Source organism: Bolinopsis microptera, chromosome 1 (assembly GCF_026151205.1).
Source record: "Bolinopsis microptera isolate Bmic1 chromosome 1, MBARI_Bmic_1.0, whole genome shotgun sequence".
Taxonomy (NCBI): Eukaryota; Metazoa; Ctenophora; class Tentaculata; order Lobata; family Bolinopsidae; genus Bolinopsis; species Bolinopsis microptera.
The window spans coordinates 20,717,345-20,738,893 of NC_087072.1; the positions used below are offsets into that span (position 1 = coordinate 20,717,345).

General features: G+C 38.5%; 2 protein-coding genes across 3 annotated transcripts; both read left to right on the forward strand.

The window, feature by feature from the left end:
• The first annotated feature begins 3,192 nt into the window (after positions 1-3,192).
• On the forward strand, positions 3,193-13,809 carry LOC134816350 (tectonic-like complex member MKS1). The gene is made up of 9 exons (XM_063825158.1): positions 3,193-3,341; positions 3,507-3,660; positions 3,947-4,091; positions 4,291-4,389; positions 6,690-7,152; positions 7,575-7,711; positions 12,661-12,877; positions 13,057-13,193; positions 13,321-13,809. The coding sequence occupies exons 1-9, from the start codon at positions 3,206-3,208 to the stop codon at positions 13,507-13,509; spliced, it is 1,677 nt and encodes a 558-aa protein (XP_063681228.1). The 5' UTR covers positions 3,193-3,205; the 3' UTR covers positions 13,510-13,809.
• Positions 13,810-13,924: 115 nt separating this feature from the next.
• On the forward strand, positions 13,925-21,140 carry LOC134821211 (WD repeat-containing protein 54-like). Of its 2 annotated transcripts, none has more exons than XM_063831916.1 (9): positions 13,925-14,087; positions 14,201-14,271; positions 14,506-14,635; positions 18,082-18,210; positions 18,518-18,650; positions 19,343-19,502; positions 19,660-19,710; positions 19,837-19,899; positions 20,791-21,140. In XM_063831916.1, the coding sequence occupies exons 1-9, from the start codon at positions 13,943-13,945 to the stop codon at positions 20,872-20,874; spliced, it is 966 nt and encodes a 321-aa protein (XP_063687986.1). In that variant the 5' UTR covers positions 13,925-13,942; the 3' UTR covers positions 20,875-21,140. The 2 variants fall into 2 exon arrangements, with proteins under 2 accessions (XP_063687986.1, XP_063687980.1); XM_063831910.1 differs by having other exon boundaries at positions 18,506-18,650; positions 20,791-21,025.
• The last annotated feature ends 409 nt before the right edge of the window (positions 21,141-21,549 follow it).

The window sequence follows — 21,549 nt, forward strand, 5'->3', positions numbered from 1 at the left end:
TGAAGCCAAATTGTGTTTTAGATATTATACCCTGTGAGCTAGCAAACGAATATATTCTTGAGTAAATGATCTTTTCAAAGATTTTACCAAATATAGAGAGAGTAGAGATTGGGCGGTAGTTTTCTATCTCTTCAGGGTTTCCCTTCTTAAATACAGGAGTTATTCTACCAGTCTTTAGAACGTCGGGGAACGTGCCATTAGACATTAAGATGTTGATGTATCGACTAAGGATCGGTGTAATTACGTGAGATGATCTTTTGATTACACTAACAGGAATATCACTTGCTTTTCCATTTTCAAATCCTTTTATTATTTCCGTTATCTCATAAGGTGTACAGTCTTCTAACATAATCGATTTTTCATTAGTCTTTCCAAGGAAATCATAGAATGTTTTTATAGGGAGAATTGGTAAACCAGAGGCCTCACTGCTACTAAGTGTTTCATTGAGCTTAGGGGCAATAGAAACAAAGTAAGAGTTGAATCCATTGGCTATGACTCTACGATTCATGATTCGTTCGTTGTTTATGATAAAGGGAGGCTTAGTTTGCTTCTTTTTCTTGCCCCTGAGCTCATTGATTATCTGCCACATTTTTTTGCTGTTTTCTATATTTTTATGGATTTCATTGCAGTAGTACGATCGTTTGGCGACCTTGATAATACTTTTAAGCATTCTTCGGTAGTCACTGAAGACTTTATAGAGCAGTACATTACCCTCAGGGTTTCTATTTGTTACAGGGTTTCTATTTGTTACAGTGCAGTTTCTATTTGTTACAGTTCTTTTTGGTAACCTTCTGCAAGATTTATTGATATCAATATAACAAAGGGGGTGAACTGTTAATAGGATGAAAGTATAGAATTAGTACAACATAGTACATAGTATACAAGCATTCTTAGTTCTTACCGAGTCATCTGTAGTTTTGACTTTGAAATAAATTGTGCATCCTTTTTGGCCTTTCTTGCAAGTAGGACTGACTTCGACTCTGGGAATCACTGGTGTTTCAGCTTCTCCTTTAGTATCACTGATCGAAACTCTGGAAATAGCTGGTGTTTCAACTTCTCCTTTAGTATCAGTGAGCGAAACTCTGGAAATAGCTGGTATTTCAACTTCTCCTTTAGTATCAGTGAGCGAAACTCTGGAAATAGCTGGTGTTTCAACTTCTACTTTAAAGTCTGCAAAATCTGTTTTGCCATTCTTTCCAGCTTGACAGGAATAAGTTCCAGCATCAGATGCATCCGCATCAAGCAATTTTAACACCAACCTGAATAAATAATTGAATGATGTTTGAGCCATGTACTTTTCATAACATAAATAAAATGTCAAAATTGTAAACCGTTATTTATTTCTGGCTGTTCTAACCTGTCCTCTGAAATTCTTGTCCTCATAAATCCCTCTAGAGTTACTGGAACCCCATCTTTTGACCATGTAATATCCTTTTTCAAGAATCCACTCATATCAATTTCACATGCTAAAGTTATAGTTTCTCCTTTTTCAACTGTCACATCAGAATTTGCTGCCTGTTGTTATGTTATTATTGTAACAATAATGTGAGTAATGTTATATAATTGATTTGTAAATCCATTATTTCAATTAATTGATTTACTTGTTTGGGGTTAAATGAGGAAGCAATTCTGGGTCCAAAGATTGAAATTTGGGCAGTTTACTTTGTAGATAAGTTTACAGTTTGAACAAGTAACTATGTTTTTAACCTTGTTTTCAAGTTTGGCAGTCTACCCTTTTCTCAATCTCCAACTTTAAAATTATACGAATTCCCTTGTTGTGCAAGAACATTTTGAAATGCTTGCACTAATTGACCCATTTGTAATGCACTAAAGCAGATGAAGTTTCTCCTAATCGTAGCTTCTCGAAATCGTGCATATATTTATTATTTAAAAATACTTTAAATGTAAAACGATTTAAGAAGATATGTAATTAAAAAGAAGTACTTACACCAAATGTATGTCCTGTTTCTTCAGATTGGCACTCTAAACCTGTAAGAGTTTTCCTTTATTAATTTCTGTGTCTGATGCCCACTTTTATCTAAAATCATAACACATTTTCACTGCTGTCTAGAAGTTAGACTCATTTAATCTGTTTAAATTGACCTTGTCAAAAGGTAAAGTTGCTCATAAAATGTCTACAAAATAAAACACATACCTGTGCCAACTACGCCCCACCATATGTTTGCAGTCCCTCCTTTAGGAGCATCCCAGTAGACAGCTCCCTCTTCAGGATAATACCACATATTAAACTTCCTGTGGTCAGGGAAGTTGACCCAGCCTGTTTGTGGGTACACACTCTCGTTTATCTGTCCGTACGCACTAGGACGGTTATAAGGGGTTGCCAGTCCACCGTTAGTTGCCCGTTGCCCCCCTTGATGATGTTCACCCAGCTTATAGGTTTGAAGGCTTTATCAATTGGTGTTGGGGTATTCAGCCCTGAGATAAGATTGGAATGTTTGACTTGTGATATAGATTGTAAGGACATCAATATTCATCAATTTAAATGTTGAATTGTTTAAGTAGAAAGGATAGTTATTTTTGGGTTTTTCCTCATGTTGATTTAAGGTTAGTGTCTACCTGCTCCATAAAATAACAAAGCGATTAATGCCAATTGCACTGACAATACCAGGATCGTACTGATTAAAATACATAGCGTCTGTGAAGAATCAATAACGACAAAGACCTTCAGCTCGTGGGAAAATAGCTAATCGTGTGGGCTTTTGAATTAGTTTCAAATTCTGCAAGCTTCGATGCATATGGAATGAGATCGGCAATAAACATTGAAACTACAATTTTCTGTTTGTCAGAGCGGCTCTCTCTACCAGATATGAAGTGAATATTAATAACAATACAGTGTAATATGATAGACTATTATAAATGACAATATATAATTGCTTAACTAACATAATCAATGTAATCAAAGAAGAGAGTTAACGTAGCAACTGAAGACATGTATTCTAGATCATTATTCATCAGCAGATTGCAATCAAGTCACTTTAGCTCTGTTGTTGTAACAATGAATATTATATTAATTTATACATGGCCATGGATCATGTATAATACTTCATTTTTGTGTCTATCCTGAGTATCCACTGTACATTATTGTTCCATAATCACTCAACCTAAACCCAAGGACCCCTATTATCATCCCAACAATCCTTAAGAAATCCCCAACCAAAAAATGATTATAACAAACTCTTTTAGGATGGCAATGGTAACGTCACGTCACATTTCCCATGACCCAGTCAGCAATTTGAGGGTAAAAGTACGATTAAAACGAATAACATCGACATCTGTGCTGGGGAACATAGCAGAGACATTTGCTAATCCTGCATCTACCGGTAAATCTGTTACCAAATAAAAGATATCAGTTTTCCTCTACCCAAATTTGTTTGGGCATCTTTACCAATGAAATTTGTACCTCCAAAATGTAATACAGTGTGATTATATGGTGCAAGGTACCTATTGTTTGCACCATAACCCTAATACTACTGTTACTACCTCAGGTCAGGATATAGAACTAATGCCTCGTAACGAAGAAGCAGGTGCCACTGAAGAAGCGACCGTATCCTGGCAGGAGAAGATCTTGAGTCAGAGAGAGATAGAGCTTTATGGAGATGCTATCAACTGTAATACTGTTAGAGAGAGGCACTACCATGAGTACGTAGTTTTGTCACCTTTTAATAAGTTAAAATGTATAATTAGTCCAAGAGTAACAATTCTAACTTTCGCGTGCTGAGCTGAGCTGGGTAAATATCATCGATTGCATTATAATCGCTGATATTGTTTAAAGAATTTTGAAGCTCTCAAATAAACAGATTTTCATAGTAAGCAACCTGGTAAAAACTAACTGCATTCACCTAAAACTTACTTTTAAATCCAAGGTGATGGTTAATAAATAGGTAAAATTGCACTGACAAAATATACTAAATGTGTATTACTTCAGGGTGATTGAAGGGATGAGGGAACGTAACGAGTTCCACCACCGCCGTATCTACACCTGCGTAGAAGAGGACCCGGCTGTTAGTGATAAGGAAAACATACCTCTTACTTCCAGAACCTCCCAGGCTTTATCTTATCTTGAGCACAAGGTCTTTATTGATATTTTCTTTGGTTACTTAATACTAGGTTAAATCTCTATTTACTTAACCTTGATTATTCGGGTATTCAACTTAACAGGCATAATATTTATCCCTCAATTACTGATTTTACTTTGAAAAAACTGTAAATTATGCCTTCATTCGCATATATAATATATATAATAATATGTGAATTTCCGTTTAATACCAGATGAGACAAGCGAGACCAGCGGGTCGGAAACAAAACTACACACCCTTACAGCACCCAGTTCAAGTTCCTTCCAGTGATGTCAACAGGAAATCTAATCATGTAAGTTTAACTACTCAACTTGCTCTTTTAATTTTACTTTAGAAATTAAGTTGCAAGGTTCCTTAAAGTTAACACCAGCAATCTAGTCCCCTTTCTCGTATTATCTAATATGATATAATAGTTATCATCACAGATTATACGTGTAACTTAGTTATCGTATTTTGATAGTTTTCTACTATCGTTCACAAAAATGATAACTCGACTTGACTTAAAAACATTCAAAAATTAAAATAATCCGTATTATAATTCTATTCGATAAAAATTGGAACCCCTTTTCTTTTCTGAAGAATATTTCTTTGGAATGTTATTGTTCACAACGAATATTATATCTAGGATTGTCTACGCAAATTTATCGTCCTCAGAGAAAGGACCGATTCCCCAAACTTGAATCTCACTCACATGCACAAAATCGTTCCGTTCTTGATGCAGCGTCACTGTTTTAGCGTACGTAGGATCATTGTCTGCAACTTTGAAGTCATAAATATTCTCAGCACCTGCAACAACTCCAATCACTTTATCGTCAGCATAGATTTTTACTCCGATGAGACGTTGCAACTGGCCGTGCCTTGCATTCCATATTGTTATGCGGAAGATCCTAAACAGAGCACCGAGATTAATCCAAATCTTTTGGTTATGTCCATTGCTAGTATGGGCAAAGCTTCGAACATGACTGTTGGGTGACCATAAGTTAGATACCAACTGACCATCAACAGCCAGGGCGCTACCATGACCACCCTTACCATGTACAACGAGTTTATTCATTACGTGTGATCAGGTGATTGGTTTACCTAATCACGTGATAAGGTGACCCCGTTAACTACCCGTTAAACATTATGGGAATTGTTTAGGGTACCCAATTAAGTTGGTGTGTCACGCTGTCACATAATCACCCAGTCAATTTTGTTAACGAGATACAGAAAATGCTTGATAACTTTGTCATTTCTAATCTGTTTTGCCTCATGTTTTCAGATCATATGCAACATTTGATAATCTACCGTCTCTGACAAAATTAGGCGTTCAGCATGTTCAGAGAAAACAATATAGGTGTTTTAATATTGAATGGGCGTGGTCTAAAATATTCGAATTTTCAAATTTTGACAACAGACTCCTCGAACCAGTAAGTACAGTATGCCATCTGCAAAGCAACAGCTCTCAAATATAAAACACGGCGGAGCTATTAAGGCCAACGTATGGGTACTGACTTTTGGCCCACCCTGTACATCAACTGAGGTCTGATCTGACATCTTATGGAGTGATATCAGTCTAACTTCGGTCATCATAAGTTCTTGACGAGTCTTGATATTCTCAGTTAACACTCCGTTCGCTTCTACTTTAGTTTGGATACCAGCAATCAAATCCTTGTTCGATTCTATCTTTACTTTGATAGCCTCGATTTCGTCAAGTCGAGCTGTTACGTTGTCTTTGAGATCTTGCCCCAACCATTCTATTTTTCCTTGCAGATCTTCTTTCAGTTCAGCTGATGCGTTCCCAAGAGCTTGCAACCAGACTTGTTCCAGACCTTCTTGCGGTTTGCTAAACTTTACCTTGATTTCGTCAAGTCGAGCTGTGATGTTGTCAAGGGAGATGTTCATCGCCTCAAGACGACTGTTAGTAGAGAAACCTTGGTGCTTCAGTAATGCCAGAGATTCTTTTATGCTAGTTTCCCACTCCATCCTCACATTAAACGCTGCTTCTCTGATTTCCAAAGCCTCTTCTTTTATCACCAAAGCTTCGTGTATCAGATCATAGGCTTGGCCCTTCAACTTTTGTGCTTCCTCCTGCATCTCTATCGTTTTCTCTCGAAGTACGAGCGATTGCATCAATTTGTTTCCAAGTGAACTCAAGCCAGTATCATCCGATAACTGATTTAGTGAAAATATTTCGGTTTCATCTTGAGCTACGATACACTTTACAACTATGAAAATAATTGTTATATACAACATCTTGAATGATGAGTATTAAAACAAAAACGGGTGTATACAACTGAACAGGGCCTGTTTAACATGAAGATTAGTAAAATAATGCTGTTATCGCACCAATATATTAATTACGGTTTAAGGCTTATGAATTTTACAGATGTTTCCCTGAACAATTATTTCGAGGGATTGAATAACAAAATTGCAATTCCACTAGACCTCTCTTGAACGTTCTAGAATACATACCATCACATTGTCACCTGATTATGTTACCGATGATTATTATAACATAATAATCAAAAATACATAATATATTATCTTATTGTTCTAATTATATAATAGAATACAGATTGTCGGGTGGTAACACCAATATCATGTTATCAGGTTCAATTGGTTGCTGCCCAGCGGATGTACATAATGGCAGATATTGGCAGACCCCGAGGTCTGCCCAGAGTGGAGGATGAAGCAGTCCTCTGCGCCGTTACCATGGACACCAACCACGTGCTGAGTGTAACACCGCCCTTGAATAGCGGTGACGCGCACTCAATAGAGAACAGTGACGGAGACGTTTGGGAGTACACAGTGGAGCAGGTGGTTCAGGAGTTTAGTGATAAGGATAAGGTCCGCGAGCACGAGGTGCTGGAGGAGCTGTTCTCCCGCCACGCCTCAATGTTACACAACATGGTGGGAACCAGCTTCACTGACCCGCCTCAAGAGGGCGCAGAGCGCGTGCATGTGTTCGGGGAGATTGCACGTGCAGTAGGGTTTGATGCTGATAATCTGTTTGTTAATTACAGTTTCGATCTGCCGCTTGGTTGGTGTGTGGAGGAGGATGTCGAGATGAGAGGTTACTTATTTTCTACTTTTATATTGTTATTTTAACTTTTTTGGGTTAACAAGTAACACTGTGTACAGTCGATCATAAAGTAGAGAAAATTTATCAAATTCTGGTATTCTTTCTGAGAAAATGGTTTATCAATATCATGCTTTTGGACACGAAGGAAAACACACAACGTAATGCTTGAAATCTTTGTAAAACTACATCATTAGAGCCTGTAAAAACATTTAACTTTAATATAAGCACTCTATCAAGTAAAATTCATATATATAATAATCATCATAATTTATTAACTCAGACGTAAAAATTTTAACAAAGGCAAAATCTATTCAGTCAAATTTCGTAGCATTTAAGCAATTATTTATTATTTATTATTTATATTTATCACTATCATCACAAATATACAATTAATGTAACTTAATAACTCGCAGGGCTAACTCAACGTAGTATCATCAGAGAAACAAAGTCGGGACAGATTGCACACTTCAACCACCCTTTTGAACTGACACTTTTCAATAGCACAAGTAAAGACGAAGAAATGGGCGGGCGACCTAGACTTTTTGTTGAGGTTTGTTCACACTTACACTTTGTTCACAATTTGTTCACACTTTGTTCACACATTGTTCACACTTTGTTCACACGGTTCAAAATATATAAGACTTTTTTTTAGATCGTTAGAGTTTTAAATCGTTTCTGGATAGTGTCACTTTGAACAATCAGCGGTCTTATCTGCCTTGGTAGAGTATCTAGCGGGGGAAACAGGAACTTTAATGTACTGTTCCTCTTTCCAGGAACTAACAATCAGGTACACCCAGTCGTCGTTGTCTTGCACGTGCAGTCGTCCGTTATTCTGCACGTGTTGCTGCGCGGTGCTTTTCACTTGTTCACCCCCTCCCTGCACTTTGATGTAAGCGTACTTTACATTCACAGCCTCGCTGCTCTGCCTGAAATACATAAAGTCGATCAATTTTATGGATTATGGAATGTTGAAATGTACCTGAGAATTATATTATTATACTATTATTATATATATTATATTACTGACAAAGTGGTTTGTTCGAAAATTACTAGCAAGCCTGGATGAAGGTATGAAGGTCGTAAGTCGTATGTAACCTCCCCTTTCTCTTATACGATTCCATTATTACGTTGACTTAGATCTTACTTTAACTTACCCTGGAGCCCTGTGCTCTGCATAAACCAGTTTATCAGTACCAGCCGGGAAGCTACGACGAGGTACAGGTTTCATTTCAGTCTTCATCTGACAAGCCGTTTTAAAACCCAAAACAGTGGCAAACAAAATTGAGAAAAGAAGATTACGACGCTCCTAAGAACCAAAAACTTCTTGATGACGTTACCTTATTAAACTGGGCAGCAAAAAAGAATTGAGAAAATTCAGAGCGTAAAACGGGTTTTAATGTAAACTTTTACTGAAGAAACGTCACTGATTAACAGATGGTTTTGATGTCAATAAGCTGAGTTCTCAACAACCGGGGTACTTCACTGGTTTAGGTTTTCCCCCAGCCCATCTCTGGTTGCAGTATTATACAGTCACGTGATATTTGCAGATATTTCAGAGGACGTCTTGTCTATCTGAAGTTACTTAAACCTTATCGTATAACAACCGAGATAAGCACATCGATCAACTTTAAAACAGACCTAATTAAATTACTGGCTAAAGTAACTGGTACCGAGGTGGTTCCTGAAAAAGAAGAGTAATGTTCCAAATCACTCAAATGTGCACCCTAGCAGTAGCCAGTAACGGTACCCTTAGCGGTCCCTGACCTAGGGTGCCGTTAGGATTGCACAAGGGTACCGCAGTGTCGTATCGTTGCCTGTTGGCGCCGGACCTAATTTACCGATTGTTTAAATTCGGCATCTAGCGTCATCTAGCGTCATCTAGCGTCATCTAGCGTCATCTAGCGTCATCTAGCGTCATCTAGCGTCATCTAGCGTCATCTAGCGTCATCTAGATGACGCTAGATGACGCTAAATGACGTTATATGACGCTATCTAGCGTCATTTAACGCTAGTTACGCGACAATGTCGCCAGGCGACAGCTAGCGCTATTTGCATAGAATTTCTGGCCTTTTTGTAGGCGACATCTAGCGCTATATTTCGTCACGACATCAGACAACATCTGACGACATCTGACGTGGCGACATTTAGCGCTAGATAGCGCTAAATGTCGGTTTGCGACAGTTCACGCTAAATGTCTCGGCGCTGGCTTTTAATAATTTGACATTGGTTTTCATGGTATTGGTGTTTGCAGCCGAACAAAACGGTTTTACAAAACCCCTAATATTAACCCTAACCCTAACAGTAGCAGTAACATTAATCCCGAAACTATCCAATCCATATTATGCCCTTACCCTTACTCTAACTCTCTAACAAGCTACTTGTTTATGTTACTGAAGGAAGTTGGGACAAACTCTAAAGAGGAACTGTGAACCCTGATGCGGGACAGGGATATATGGAGGGCGTTATCTGGCGTAGATCGGACTTAGTTCCGACATAGTAGTAGTAATAGTAGTAACTCTCTAACCCTATTATACCTGAAAAGTTTCAAGAAAATCGTACGGTAGGATCCGCCATAAACTATTGCTAGCGCTATCTAGCGCTATATGTCGCGAGGTATAATAGGGTTAGAGAGTTACTATTAGAGTTTGATTGGGCGACATCTGTCCGACAGCGACATCTGTCGGACTCAGAAAATAGGTTATTCGGATAATAGTTTATGTCGGATCCTACCTTACGATTTTCTTGAAACTTTCTATAAAGTATGGTGGTTATAGGACGGATAATCTGTGTAAGTTTGAGCGAATTTCTATGTGCCAAATTTGAGATATCACCTTAAACACACAAATATCTCCAATTCGGTGCTTTGCAGTGGTTCCAAGGCATATATCTGGAGATCCAACGATACGATTTTCTTGAAACTTTCTAGATCTTGGGTGAATTTCTATGTGCCAAATTTGAGATATCACTTCAAACACAAGAAAATAGTGCTGTCGGACAGATGTCGCTGTCGGACAGATGTCGTGTTACCGTCGCCCACAAAAAGGCCAGAAATTCTGTGCAAATAGCGCTAGCAGTAGCTGTCATAACTAGCGTTAAACTAGCGTCATATAGCGTCATCTAGCGTCATCTAGCGTCATCTAGCGTCATCTAGCGATATCTAGTGCTAGATGGCTACATTGGGAAGGTGCCACGCAATTAGCGATGACGCTAGATGACGCTAGATGACGCTAGATGACGCTAGATGACGATCTAGATGACGCTAGATGACGCTAGATGTCGAATTTCAACTATCGGTAAAGGTCCTTGGCGCCTCCCCCCCCCTGCTGAAAAAGTGCCCCCCTGTTGGCGCCCCCTCCCCTTTTCGCCCCTCCCTAAAATTGAACAAATTAGATGATTTAGAGGATACGCCGGTAAAATCTCTAAAAAAGTGTGTTTCTAGAGCAAAACGCACAGTTTTGCTAGCACCGTAGTTAAGTTTTTCGAAATTGTCCCACATTCAAACGACGATTTGGTGCGCCCCTAAAGCCCTAAGATTTGACGCGCTCCTAAGACTCTAAAATTGCAATTTTTACAAGACTGAGGTACTCACCGTGTGGGTCTGACTGAAAGAAAAAAGTGTTGCGACGTGTCTAACCATTGCAGTCAAAACAAGAGAGATGAATACTGGAGCTGGAAGTAGACCGTGGAACTCTGGTAGTGCAGTTCCCTGTTGCAAAACTCTACTGTTAAGCAATGATGCTCGAGATAAGACAGCTGCGAAGGACATGATCTACTCACTGAGAAAATTAAATCGCTTAAAAGATTACATCATTTGTCTCTGGAATAATGATTAAATACGAATATTAAGAAGATATGCAAAATCCGGATTGGAATATTGTTTATGAATCGCATAGTTTCGAAATGTTTTCTTAGGTAAATTTCTATTGATCCCGTTTGATGCGACAAGGAAAAGGCTCTTATCAGGAAAGGAATTATTCAACGTTTCCATGTGACAACATCGTATTCATGATCTAAAAATATTTCTATCAAAAATTCAAAACATAAAAATCATAAATTTGAGGCAAAATTAGTGCACAATTATTTTTAATTCAATAAACTTTTATTTATCCAAAAATGCGATACAAAAAGTCATAAAAAAATTATTTGATACGACGACAAACTTTTATAGCAATAACGTACACTCCTAGAAATACTACAAGACTAAATATACTACACATGATTACAAAAGCGTAGAATGCTACAACGGTGAACAAGGTAGATGATGTGAAGTGTGTAGGTATGTATCTAGTGTGACGCGAAATGGCGGGAATGGCATTGACCAATGAGAAGTGCGAAACGTGGGAGCCAAATATGGTTTGATTGAGGAGTAGAGGTAGTGTGTTAAATGCGAGGCGGAAGTGTGCGTGTTTGAGAGGTGGCCCCAGTACTGAATAAAGTAATCAAACCTATAAATGTCACTGAATATCACTACATGTGTAGACGCTCCCCTGTCTGCAAAGTATAAATTATGTTGCACCCAGTTATTATATACTTTTAACTAAAAAACTTTTAATGGTTTCTAACTCATCCCTCTTGTTAATGCTGGGTTTGAGCTTCAAATCAGCATTGCCTCTGCAATCTTTCTTCTAGCTGTGTGCTTTCCGTTTTCAAGATCTCAAATTCTCAATTGGATTCTGACCCCTAGAATCCATTTGGCGAGAAAGTGGGCGTTCCTAACTATGACAGTCTACACTCACTAGTATTAAACGATCGGGAATTGTGTCCTGATATCAAGAACAGAAAAGGAGAGAAGTGTGTCTCTACAATTTGGTTCTATCAGAAGTGTGTCTGATAAATAGGCTGCCGAAGTGCGTGACTCATTCTGTATTCACGCGTGACTACAGAAAATTCTTGCCATCCGCACACTTACACGCACTGCAGCTGTAAGATAAGTGTTGTAAAGATAAGTGCAACTAAAATTTAAATGAATGTAACCTGCGTCCTGCACTAAAAGGGCTCTAAAAGATGCTGCAATACAAAAGCTACGAAATTACTTTAACCTTACGGACTACTAAGAATTAACTATTTAACTTATGATAAACTGTAATAAAAACCTAACTTAACACTAGACCCTAATAAATAGACCCTAGTCCTACTTGACTACAATTGTAATGAATCGCAAAAGCTTGACTAATATTGGAAGGAGTAAGAGAAAATTTAGCATATCTTAGGTGCTCTCATGAGACGGTCTAAAATATTGAATAAATGTTCTCTTTCCTGAGGTCCTGAAGAGATCTGTCCGCTTTTCTGTAGAGGTTTATCACGGTGTTAGTCTTCACAGATTCCGGATGGCAGGAGATCTTGTGAAGTGTGATGTCCTTCTGCTATGGCTTACCGATCTCATCCTCAACAACCTGTGAATATACTGTCACTGAGAGGGTAATGTTGCTAACCCCAGCATTGATCCCATCAAACTGTAACGATACTAATCTAGTATAAACTAAGACAGGACCCCGGCAGGTACGCAGCGTGGACAGCTGGGACCGGGTCAGACTGGAAGGGTACGGGTACCTGACCCTGCCCAACACCACCGGGTGCCACACCCACACTCTCAACACCTGGAGACCGGAGGGACCAGACAACACCACAAAACTCCGGAGGTTCTTTGTTGGAGGCACTCCGGAGCTGAGTGATGTGAGATACACTCACGTTCCTAGCAACTACAACTCTCATCCCGGTCAGTTGCAGAGGTAGTCACGTGGCTTTCACGTGGTCATATCTCCAGAGCCTTGGTATTTGGTTCAGTCTTTGTTATACCTTGCCATGGCTGTTTTTATCGTTTGTGTTTTAATTCATAATTATAATTATAATTATCTGTTACAGGAAAGTTACTTTAAAACACCAATCATTTCTCAGATCAGAGTACATTGCTGGGAAAGTTTGGATTTAAGACGGTCAGTAGTGGCACTGTGGAAGTAAGGGTGAACATCGTCAAACAAACCATGCCTTCCTTCACTGAGGACAATCAGAAATACAAACGTGTCGCGCTCAAGGTTTGTTTAAAATACATTTTACATACTTGTCAGCTTCATTGAACTCAACCTGTTACTTACAAAAGATTGGAGGATTGACGTCATAATGATTTCTTTTTGGTAATTTTAAACTTCAAACAATACCCAGGATAAATACGGTCGACCAGGGGTTCAAATGGCTCTACTGGATGCTATTGAGACATTCTCTAAAGCCAGAAAGCGTCTAGAGTCGATGAGAACGACGCTGGAACCCTCACTGTCTCGATTAGCTAGCAATATATCCACTGAACAGAGCATCATCAAGCGATGGAGTAAACTAACCTTCAGTAAAGAATGATGTTCAGTGCAGTGGATTTACAGACTGTTTATATTTTGGAGCTATGACTAAAGCTTTAAATTCATATTTTGCGCGAGAGCATGAGTGTATTGACTCGGGAATGTTTTAATCTGATATCAGAGGTTACTTTAAATATTTTGACAGAATTTGACTGGGTATTTGACCACAAAGTGAGAATTGTAACCGATCGGCAATCTGTAAATAGCTAATATTGATCTGTGTACATATTGTACTATACATATTGTACTATCATAAGGTATCTCACCATCATGTCGTAGAAATAAAATATTTTATTTACCAAGTTCAGTCGTTTTATTGAAATAAGTACTTACTTTACCCGACTTTAAACATACTTGCTTAAATCTTAGTAATTAGTCTTGTAAAACAACGATAACAATATAATCCAAACAGCCTGACAATTACAGCCTTAGCCATGGAGGAGGAGCCCTACATACCAGATGTACCCATAACAATGAAGGAAAGTACATCCCTGTTCCCCAACAATCTCTCAGCGTGGGGTCACAGTGGTACCATGCACTATGTTGTAACTTCTAGAGGCCTCGTCAACATTATCGTGGGTAAGTACTTAGTAGTTGTTCCTCTATTTGCACGTCATGTTTTTATTTTTTCAACAGCCTAAGTTACTGAAGTTTTGGTTTTGTATTTTTTCCATTTTATTTCATAATTGCAGCTAAATCTGGTGGGACGATGCAGAAACAGATGCAGGGAAAGGAATGCTCCCACGCCAAACCTATTATACAGGTCTTAATTTAAACACTTTTATCAGCTATCTTGTAATGATTCAGTCAACAGAAATAGTTATCTTTTAGGAACAAATTGATTCATTCTACATACTTAAAAAATATCATAACAGTATAGAACTTATAATCTTGAAAAATCATCACGTTTCATTAGTACATCTTCTCTATAAAATCCAATCTCACAGCTCTAAACCCTAACCACTAAATTCTAACCACTACTTCCCCAAACGCACAGGCAAAGTTTGTGGCTCTGTCTGGTAACCTGTACCTCATACTCTGCACATTCCACGGTATACAAATACACAACGCTACTGATCAGAGGCTGCTTCTGTTCCACCCTCTTCCCGCTGACCCTTCAAAACCAGGTCAGCTTAGTAAATCAGTTATTTTAATAAAATGCTATTATTATAGCAGTGTTTTGTAAATAAGTGTCATTATAATCTGAAGAAGTTTCATTATTGCAATGAGAGCTACCTTAGTCAATAATGTAAGAGCTATAGACATTAGACAACGACAACAAATCCATAAAATCATCTGTGATGATGATCATACTTTTACATGCATGTATAGCATAATTTCTCAGCTCTGAAAATTACATTTTACGTACAGCTGTTCAAGCACACGGTTAATATAGATTAATGTTGGTATAGGTGGATTATGGAAGCTGGAGTATTTTAGTTTCTTGAGAATGCTCCCTTTTTAGTTTGTTGCTCTGCTCTTGTTCTGTCTGTTTTACTACATCCACCAAGATCCTTCTTCAATCGCTCCCAAAATCGAACCTGTAGCGTAATAAGTTAAAAGCACGTCCCGATAACCACAAAATGTATTAAAATACCTAATATTATCCAAATAAAAGTGGAAAATACTATTTACCATTCGAGGGGGGTCGAGCCAGTGTATGACAGTCCAGTGGGGAGTAATCCCTTCCCCTGACTGATTACAGAACTCTTGCCAGATGGGGTAGACCCCCGTAAGGGGGGTTATCTGAACCCCCAGCTGCCCCACAACCTCCCCCATATACACATCCTCTGCACTAGTTAGATCCACGTGCGAAGAGTACGTTAGAACACGTGGTACCAGGTCTATTCCTAGGATGTATCCCGCTCCCGGGGTGAACTCTCTGTATTCCTGGTGTGGGTGTATTGGTTTTACTTAAATAAACCAAATAACATGTAAGTTTTAAAGAAATTGAATCGGACTAGGGTATCAAGTGGTATAAGCTCAATACATTTCCAGTGCACCACACCACACCTATAGACAAACTAACCTCACTGTTACCCTCATGATACTGTGCTACCCACTCCTTCTCCTTATCACTTCCTGGTCGTCTGTGTTTGTAGATCCTACCTCCGAAAATATCACGTGACTTACCTTCAAGCTGCTTTATTACCTGACGTTTATTAATATAAAATATTTTAGTTGAATCTAAATGCCAGCTTAATCTGATTTTTGTTCATTTCCCAACAGTATGCCTCAAACTTGTTTCCTTACCTCATCCACATTAATGATCGAGTCATCATCTGTCTTGAGGATGTAATCGTACGTGAACTGAGAGTGCACCCAGTCCAATGCTGTGAGAGTCAGTATTGGTAACTGAGAATACTTGTCTTGGTCTGAAAAGATAACAATGTCTCCATACTGCTCCGCCTCTAACCTCAGATCATCCTTCACACGGTTCGTCTTCGGAGTGAAACATATAAAGAAATGTATTGCTCTGGCTTGATCAAAATCTCGGTTTAAATTCCAAGACTTGAGACGAGTGAGCCATGATGAGCGAACAGCACTGCGCCGCTTGTAGTACGCTGCTGCAGACAGGGACACTACAACCAGCTTATAGTGAGGTTTGTTGGGTAGTGGAGGTTGGTAAACCACATCTGAAGTGAAGTTAGAGAGCTTGACGAAGTCTCGCGGCTCTTCTGAGAAGCTGGTTTTAGGATGGTTTTTAGTGAGGAGGAGAGTGCGGTACTCCAACCACAAACAGAGAGTTGTTAGACACAGGAACAGGAGAGTGGCTAACAGATACAGTCTGTACTGAAACTTCATCTCATCAGTTAGTAGGTTCCACGTGGTTCTTTAACAGGAAACGGAACTTAAGTATAAGAACTAAGCTAAACTATTAGTCATAACACAAGTATGTTCTAGGTAAACTGTTATGTCAGGCATGTACAAAGTGTGCAACACGGTGATGTATAACAAGACAAAACAATCAATGTATGTGTGCTTCACAAACACATGACATAGTGTATAATATGACGGCCTATATCCTGGTCAAGGTTTAAATCAACTGTTGCTCTTAATACCGGACAATTAATTAGAATCGAGTTTATAGTTACTGCTCGTAGCAGCTTTAGTTCCTTCAGTTAAAGAAATACAAATAATTTGTTATTGTTTAAACCATTATCTTTATATTACATTATTTGAATCATAGTAGTAGTATAAAGTAAACCGAAAAAAGGAAGAAATATTGTTTTATCTAAAACACTGCGACTCCCACTGTTTGTCTTATAATTACACAAGCTCTTTTCGCACATGTATCTCTCGCATGGTTTCATGAACGGTTCACACAGGTGCAATCGCCCGCTTGTAGTGTTCCAAGTGCAGCCTTTATCCACCAAATACCGTTCACTAAGATCCTCTCTGTTACTGACGTGGTGATAGGTTCTACTGAAACACACCTGCGAAGTAGAACGAGTGTTTTTATACTTTCCAAAATCTTATAAAATGTTGATGCAAATTTACAAATCTGTAGAAAAATCCAGAACATCTCACGAACCTGGCCTGAAAGACATCTCAATTTAATCTGGCACTCCGACTCATATTCTGCAGTATCACAAGAGTAACATTCCACCGTCTCATTTGAAGGATCGTAGTCGATTTTATCACAGATCAAATATTGGGGAAAGAGCAGGAATAAAACGTAACCGATCATCTCAAACAATAAATTAAAAGATTATTTTAGTCAAATCACGGAAGATGGCGCAAAGAATTACAGCTGCGGGTTGTGGAAATACCATTGCTTCCGGGGATTGCTGTTGTAGTTGTGGCTTAGATTTACCGGTGTTAATTGTTTTTGGAAATCTGCAATTTTGGGCTAAGAATAATATTATTAAACTGGGAACGGATGAAAACTTTAAGTAGTCGAAATTTATCCTCGAATGTATAATCACAAATTAGATGATCACTACATATTTACATAGTAATATTCTACGATTTGGATTCTCAACGTTAACCGGAGCACAGTTAGATATTATTTTTCCTCAAATTTTTAAACATTGGAGGTTGGAACTCAGACTGCAATAGTTGGTTCTTTTATCAACCGACGGGCTACTTTCAATTGCCACGCTTTGTCACAACCCTAAATAACATTGTAGGAACGCGCGAATTGTTTATTATAACTAAAAAGCATTTTTCTGCAGCCAGTATAAAATTGCGCGGCTTTATTTACCCAATCTTTGTGGCACGCAATGCCGTTTCGCTGGCTGTATGGTCTCGTCCTAGCTTCCGGATAATCTTGTTGAGATGAATCATGATCAATATTAATATGAATCATCTATTATTGAAGTTCAGATGTCATATAGTCGAACAAATTATTTCCTTGAAGTTAGAGCATGGCACCCGCCACTATGAGTACGAGTACGAATACGAGTACGCTGTACGAGTCCCTCCATTTTTCATCCATTCTGAACACATGAAAATAACTTGGGCACATTTTGGGCTCAAAAATCCCTTCGGGTAGATTCGGTGCAAGCACATTTCTGATAAAGTTAACTGTCATGTTACCCCAACAACTAATAACAATGTACACCCACAGGTGAAGAAGTGTTTGCCCAAGGTGCCAGCTCTATCGGTAACGACATGGTCGCAGTCGGGGCTTCTTCTGGCAGGATACTTATCTTCAAAAAAGACTCCGGGACTTTCTCCTGGGCAGATACACTCCAAGGTAATTGTGAAACTTTGCCTTTTTTCGGTATCAAGTCAGAATAGAGGTCATCAACATCGTAATCAGTGAAATCATCGTAATCATCGGCTTTCAGGTATCATACAGCTGATAAAGTATTTTTGAAATTACTAAAGTTGATACTTTGATATCTTTTTAATCTCATACTTTTGTTTTTATACTTGAAATTAAAGAAGCAATGCACCCATACCAACCAACTTTTATGAACCCAGGTTGATTGTTGAATTTGGTATTTGTCATTGCTGAGAAAGTAAGCTATAAAATAGTTTTAGTTTAGCCACTTTTTCAGGGCACAGCAACCCTATTTGTGACATACAGTACAACGGTAAACGTCTCTTCACAAGTGACGATAACGGCTGTGTTCTTGTCTGGTCTCAAAACGGCGACTCTTGGGACTTACTAAAGACATTCGAGGGGGCAGGGTGAGTACAGTGTACACATATAACTCCACTTTTGACCTCTTAGACTGCCACTTATTATTTTCATAATTGCACCGGTTTTTTCCAGGGAGTGCGATTACAAAACTAATTGCACTGTTTTGAGAGAAACTGAAAACATATTCGGTGCGATTACAAAACTAATCGCACTGATTTTCTGATAGATACTGTGATATATTAATAGCTTTCAGAGGTGATTTAACGGGTGATACTTGGGTGGTCTGAAAATCCACAGCAGGCAAGCAAATCGTTCAAACAATCATCACAACTGCAGATAATAGAGTAATAGGGATCCTGGGCCGATTCTTGGTCCATCCCATCCTAGCGGCCAATAGCAATCAATAGAGCAACTAACAACACAGTCCGTGCGATTATAAACTAATCGCACCGATTATATAACACCAGAAGCGTGGAGTTATACGCGAATCTAACTGCGAATCTAACTGCACCAGTTATTGCACTCGGCTGCGCCTCGTGAAATAACTGCAATAATCGAACTCGGATTCGCCTCGTGCAATTAATAGTGTAATCGCATTATACGCAGTTAGATTAGCGTATATAATAATACAACACAACTTTATAAGGACTCTCACTACTAATCCCATTCTGACAGCCTATTCTTTATGAAGGATACTAAACGAGTAGCTAATACTAAGTGTTAACTCTAAATCTCGCAGATCACCCTGTTCTACAATGTGTGTCTACAAGGACTATATTGTCGGGGGTTACGGGTCAGGTCACATAAGAATATTTAACCACCAAGAAGGGTCACTGGTAGCGGAGATAACCGCACACGCACGCTGGATCAATGCCCTGGACGTTAATCCTAGTGGATTGGTAAGAACTTAAGAAAATATCCTTTTTATGATTTTAGACCAAACATAATGTTCCTGGTCATTTACTATTAACCTAGCGGGAACATGGACCCAGGTTCAATAACGTTTTACTGTTGTGAATTGATGCCGATTTCAAATAAAGACCATCATCATTTCAGATGGCATCGGTTTCAGAAGACACTGTTGTAAATCTTTGGGACTTGAATGAGGTAAGAATATTCGCCATTTTATTTAAAACAAAGTATGAACTGTTTTTTATTTTGATACTCAATCAATAATTACTGGTATACTAATTTTTAACGATCCGTAATTAAAATAATTAAAATTTTGCTCAGATATGTCTACAGCACACTTTCTCCATTCCCAACGTCCAGCTGTGCGGTGTCCAATTCCTGCAGGTATTTAACACTTAATAGTTAATACATTTTCTCAAGATGCAAATTTTTGAAATTGTTTGACACGATTGCTACCTGAAGGAATTTATGATATAACACATATTCGTGAAACATCGGATATAATGATCTTATGTCAATGCTTGAAAGGGGAAATAATACAAATATATTATAATAACATCTATAAACAAAAGAGCACCTAAAGAGGCTCAGCAAAGTGCTGGCCTATTTACGCTTACGAAGACTCATTCGTTCAATATGTCTCAAAGTAAATAAACTCCTCCATCCTACTCTATCTCTTGCTAAGTTCACTACGTTGGTAAAATCATCTTCATTTTTCAAATAAATTTGTCTCTTAAATAGGTCCTTTTTCACAATAATATCATACAAATTAGTCCTGTGTCTACCCACTCGTCCCTTTAGCGTTTGACATCCTAGTGTAGCAAATAACAGAGACTGGTAGGCAGGCGTGTCGTTGTCACTGCGTAGAACATGACGTAGCATTGTCCACCGTGCCTTTTCCACTCTCTCGGAAAGAGGCCTGGTCTGGGTACGAGCGTAGAGGGCCTTGTTAGATATTGAGCTAGGCCAATAGATGTGTAGGATGCGCTTGAGGTGCTTCCTCTGAACAACATCTACAGACTCTAGAACATGCTGAGGTACGGCCCAGCAGCAGCAGTTGTACAGGAGCACTGATACTACTAGTGAGTCGTAGAGTTTGATCTTTCTCTTCTCAGTTATCTGACTCCTCTCTGATCCCTGGCACCACAGCTTGTCAAATGAATGGAAAATTAATGAGTGAAATTTTCATAATTCTGTTTACATCTTGTTTCCATAAATAATGAGATGATTTTTCCGATCGATGGATCAATTGTAATTGAAATTGAATTGTTTCAGGGCTCGAATGACTTTGCTGTGACTGGTTACGACATGAAGGACATTCTTATCTTTAAGGAAAATGCCAATTTCAAAAAACTTTGAACTCTTGGATAATTGTCACCCGCCTTTTGATAATAATAATTGATATGGGGTATATCGTGATTGTAAATAAATAATATAAGTTTTTGCTGCTCATATTGCTTTTAAGCTTTTAGAGATAAAGTGCGCATTCGGGAAATGCAACTGAAAACTATTCATTTTTTGTTGGTTAACAGTCGTATTAATGACTTTGTCTGCTCATTGATATATTTATTTAATTCGTTGCTGTGTTCGAACATTGTTATTTCTGCTTTACTCAGATTCCAAAAGTGCGTATCGTTATTGTGTTAAGAAAAGGATTTAATGAAGGCTAATTTAAGTACTCCGCATAATTGATACTAAAATTAAGTTGGCATCAAACACAACTCTCTTCGATAACGACAATCGTTCGACGACTCAAATTGTGAATTGAAAACATATTTTCATCGAGTAATGGCATGCAAACTAATCACTACATAATATAATCCCGCTAACAGTTATTTCAAATTTTCAACCGTCAGATGCAGACGACAGTTGAATTAGTGGATCCTCTTGCTATGTGGTGCTCACGTAGGTAACTATGAGTTACCGTGAGCTACTTTTGGTTTCCTTGAGGACCCGAACAAATCAGAATGCTACTCATCACTTCAGCTACATGTCTCCAGGTACCTATATACCTATATACCTATGGATATCTTT

Bases quoted from the DNA above. Each gene is read 5' to 3' on its own strand.
- LOC134816350 (XM_063825158.1), top strand. From the start codon at position 3,206: ATGGCAATGGTAACGTCACGTCACATTTCCCATGACCCAGTCAGCAAT. The intron at 7,153-7,574 runs GTTACTTATTTT...AATAACTCGCAG, and splicing joins GGAGGATGTCGAGATGAGAG to GGCTAACTCAACGTAGTATC. The intron at 7,712-12,660 runs GTTTGTTCACAC...GGACCCCGGCAG, and splicing joins GACCTAGACTTTTTGTTGAG to GTACGCAGCGTGGACAGCTG.
- LOC134821211 (XM_063831910.1), top strand. From the start codon at position 13,943: ATGGAGGAGGAGCCCTACATACCAGATGTACCCATAACAATGAAGGAA. The intron at 14,088-14,200 runs GTAAGTACTTAG...TCATAATTGCAG, and splicing joins CCTCGTCAACATTATCGTGG to CTAAATCTGGTGGGACGATG. The intron at 18,651-19,342 runs GTGAGTACAGTG...TAAATCTCGCAG, and splicing joins AAGACATTCGAGGGGGCAGG to ATCACCCTGTTCTACAATGT.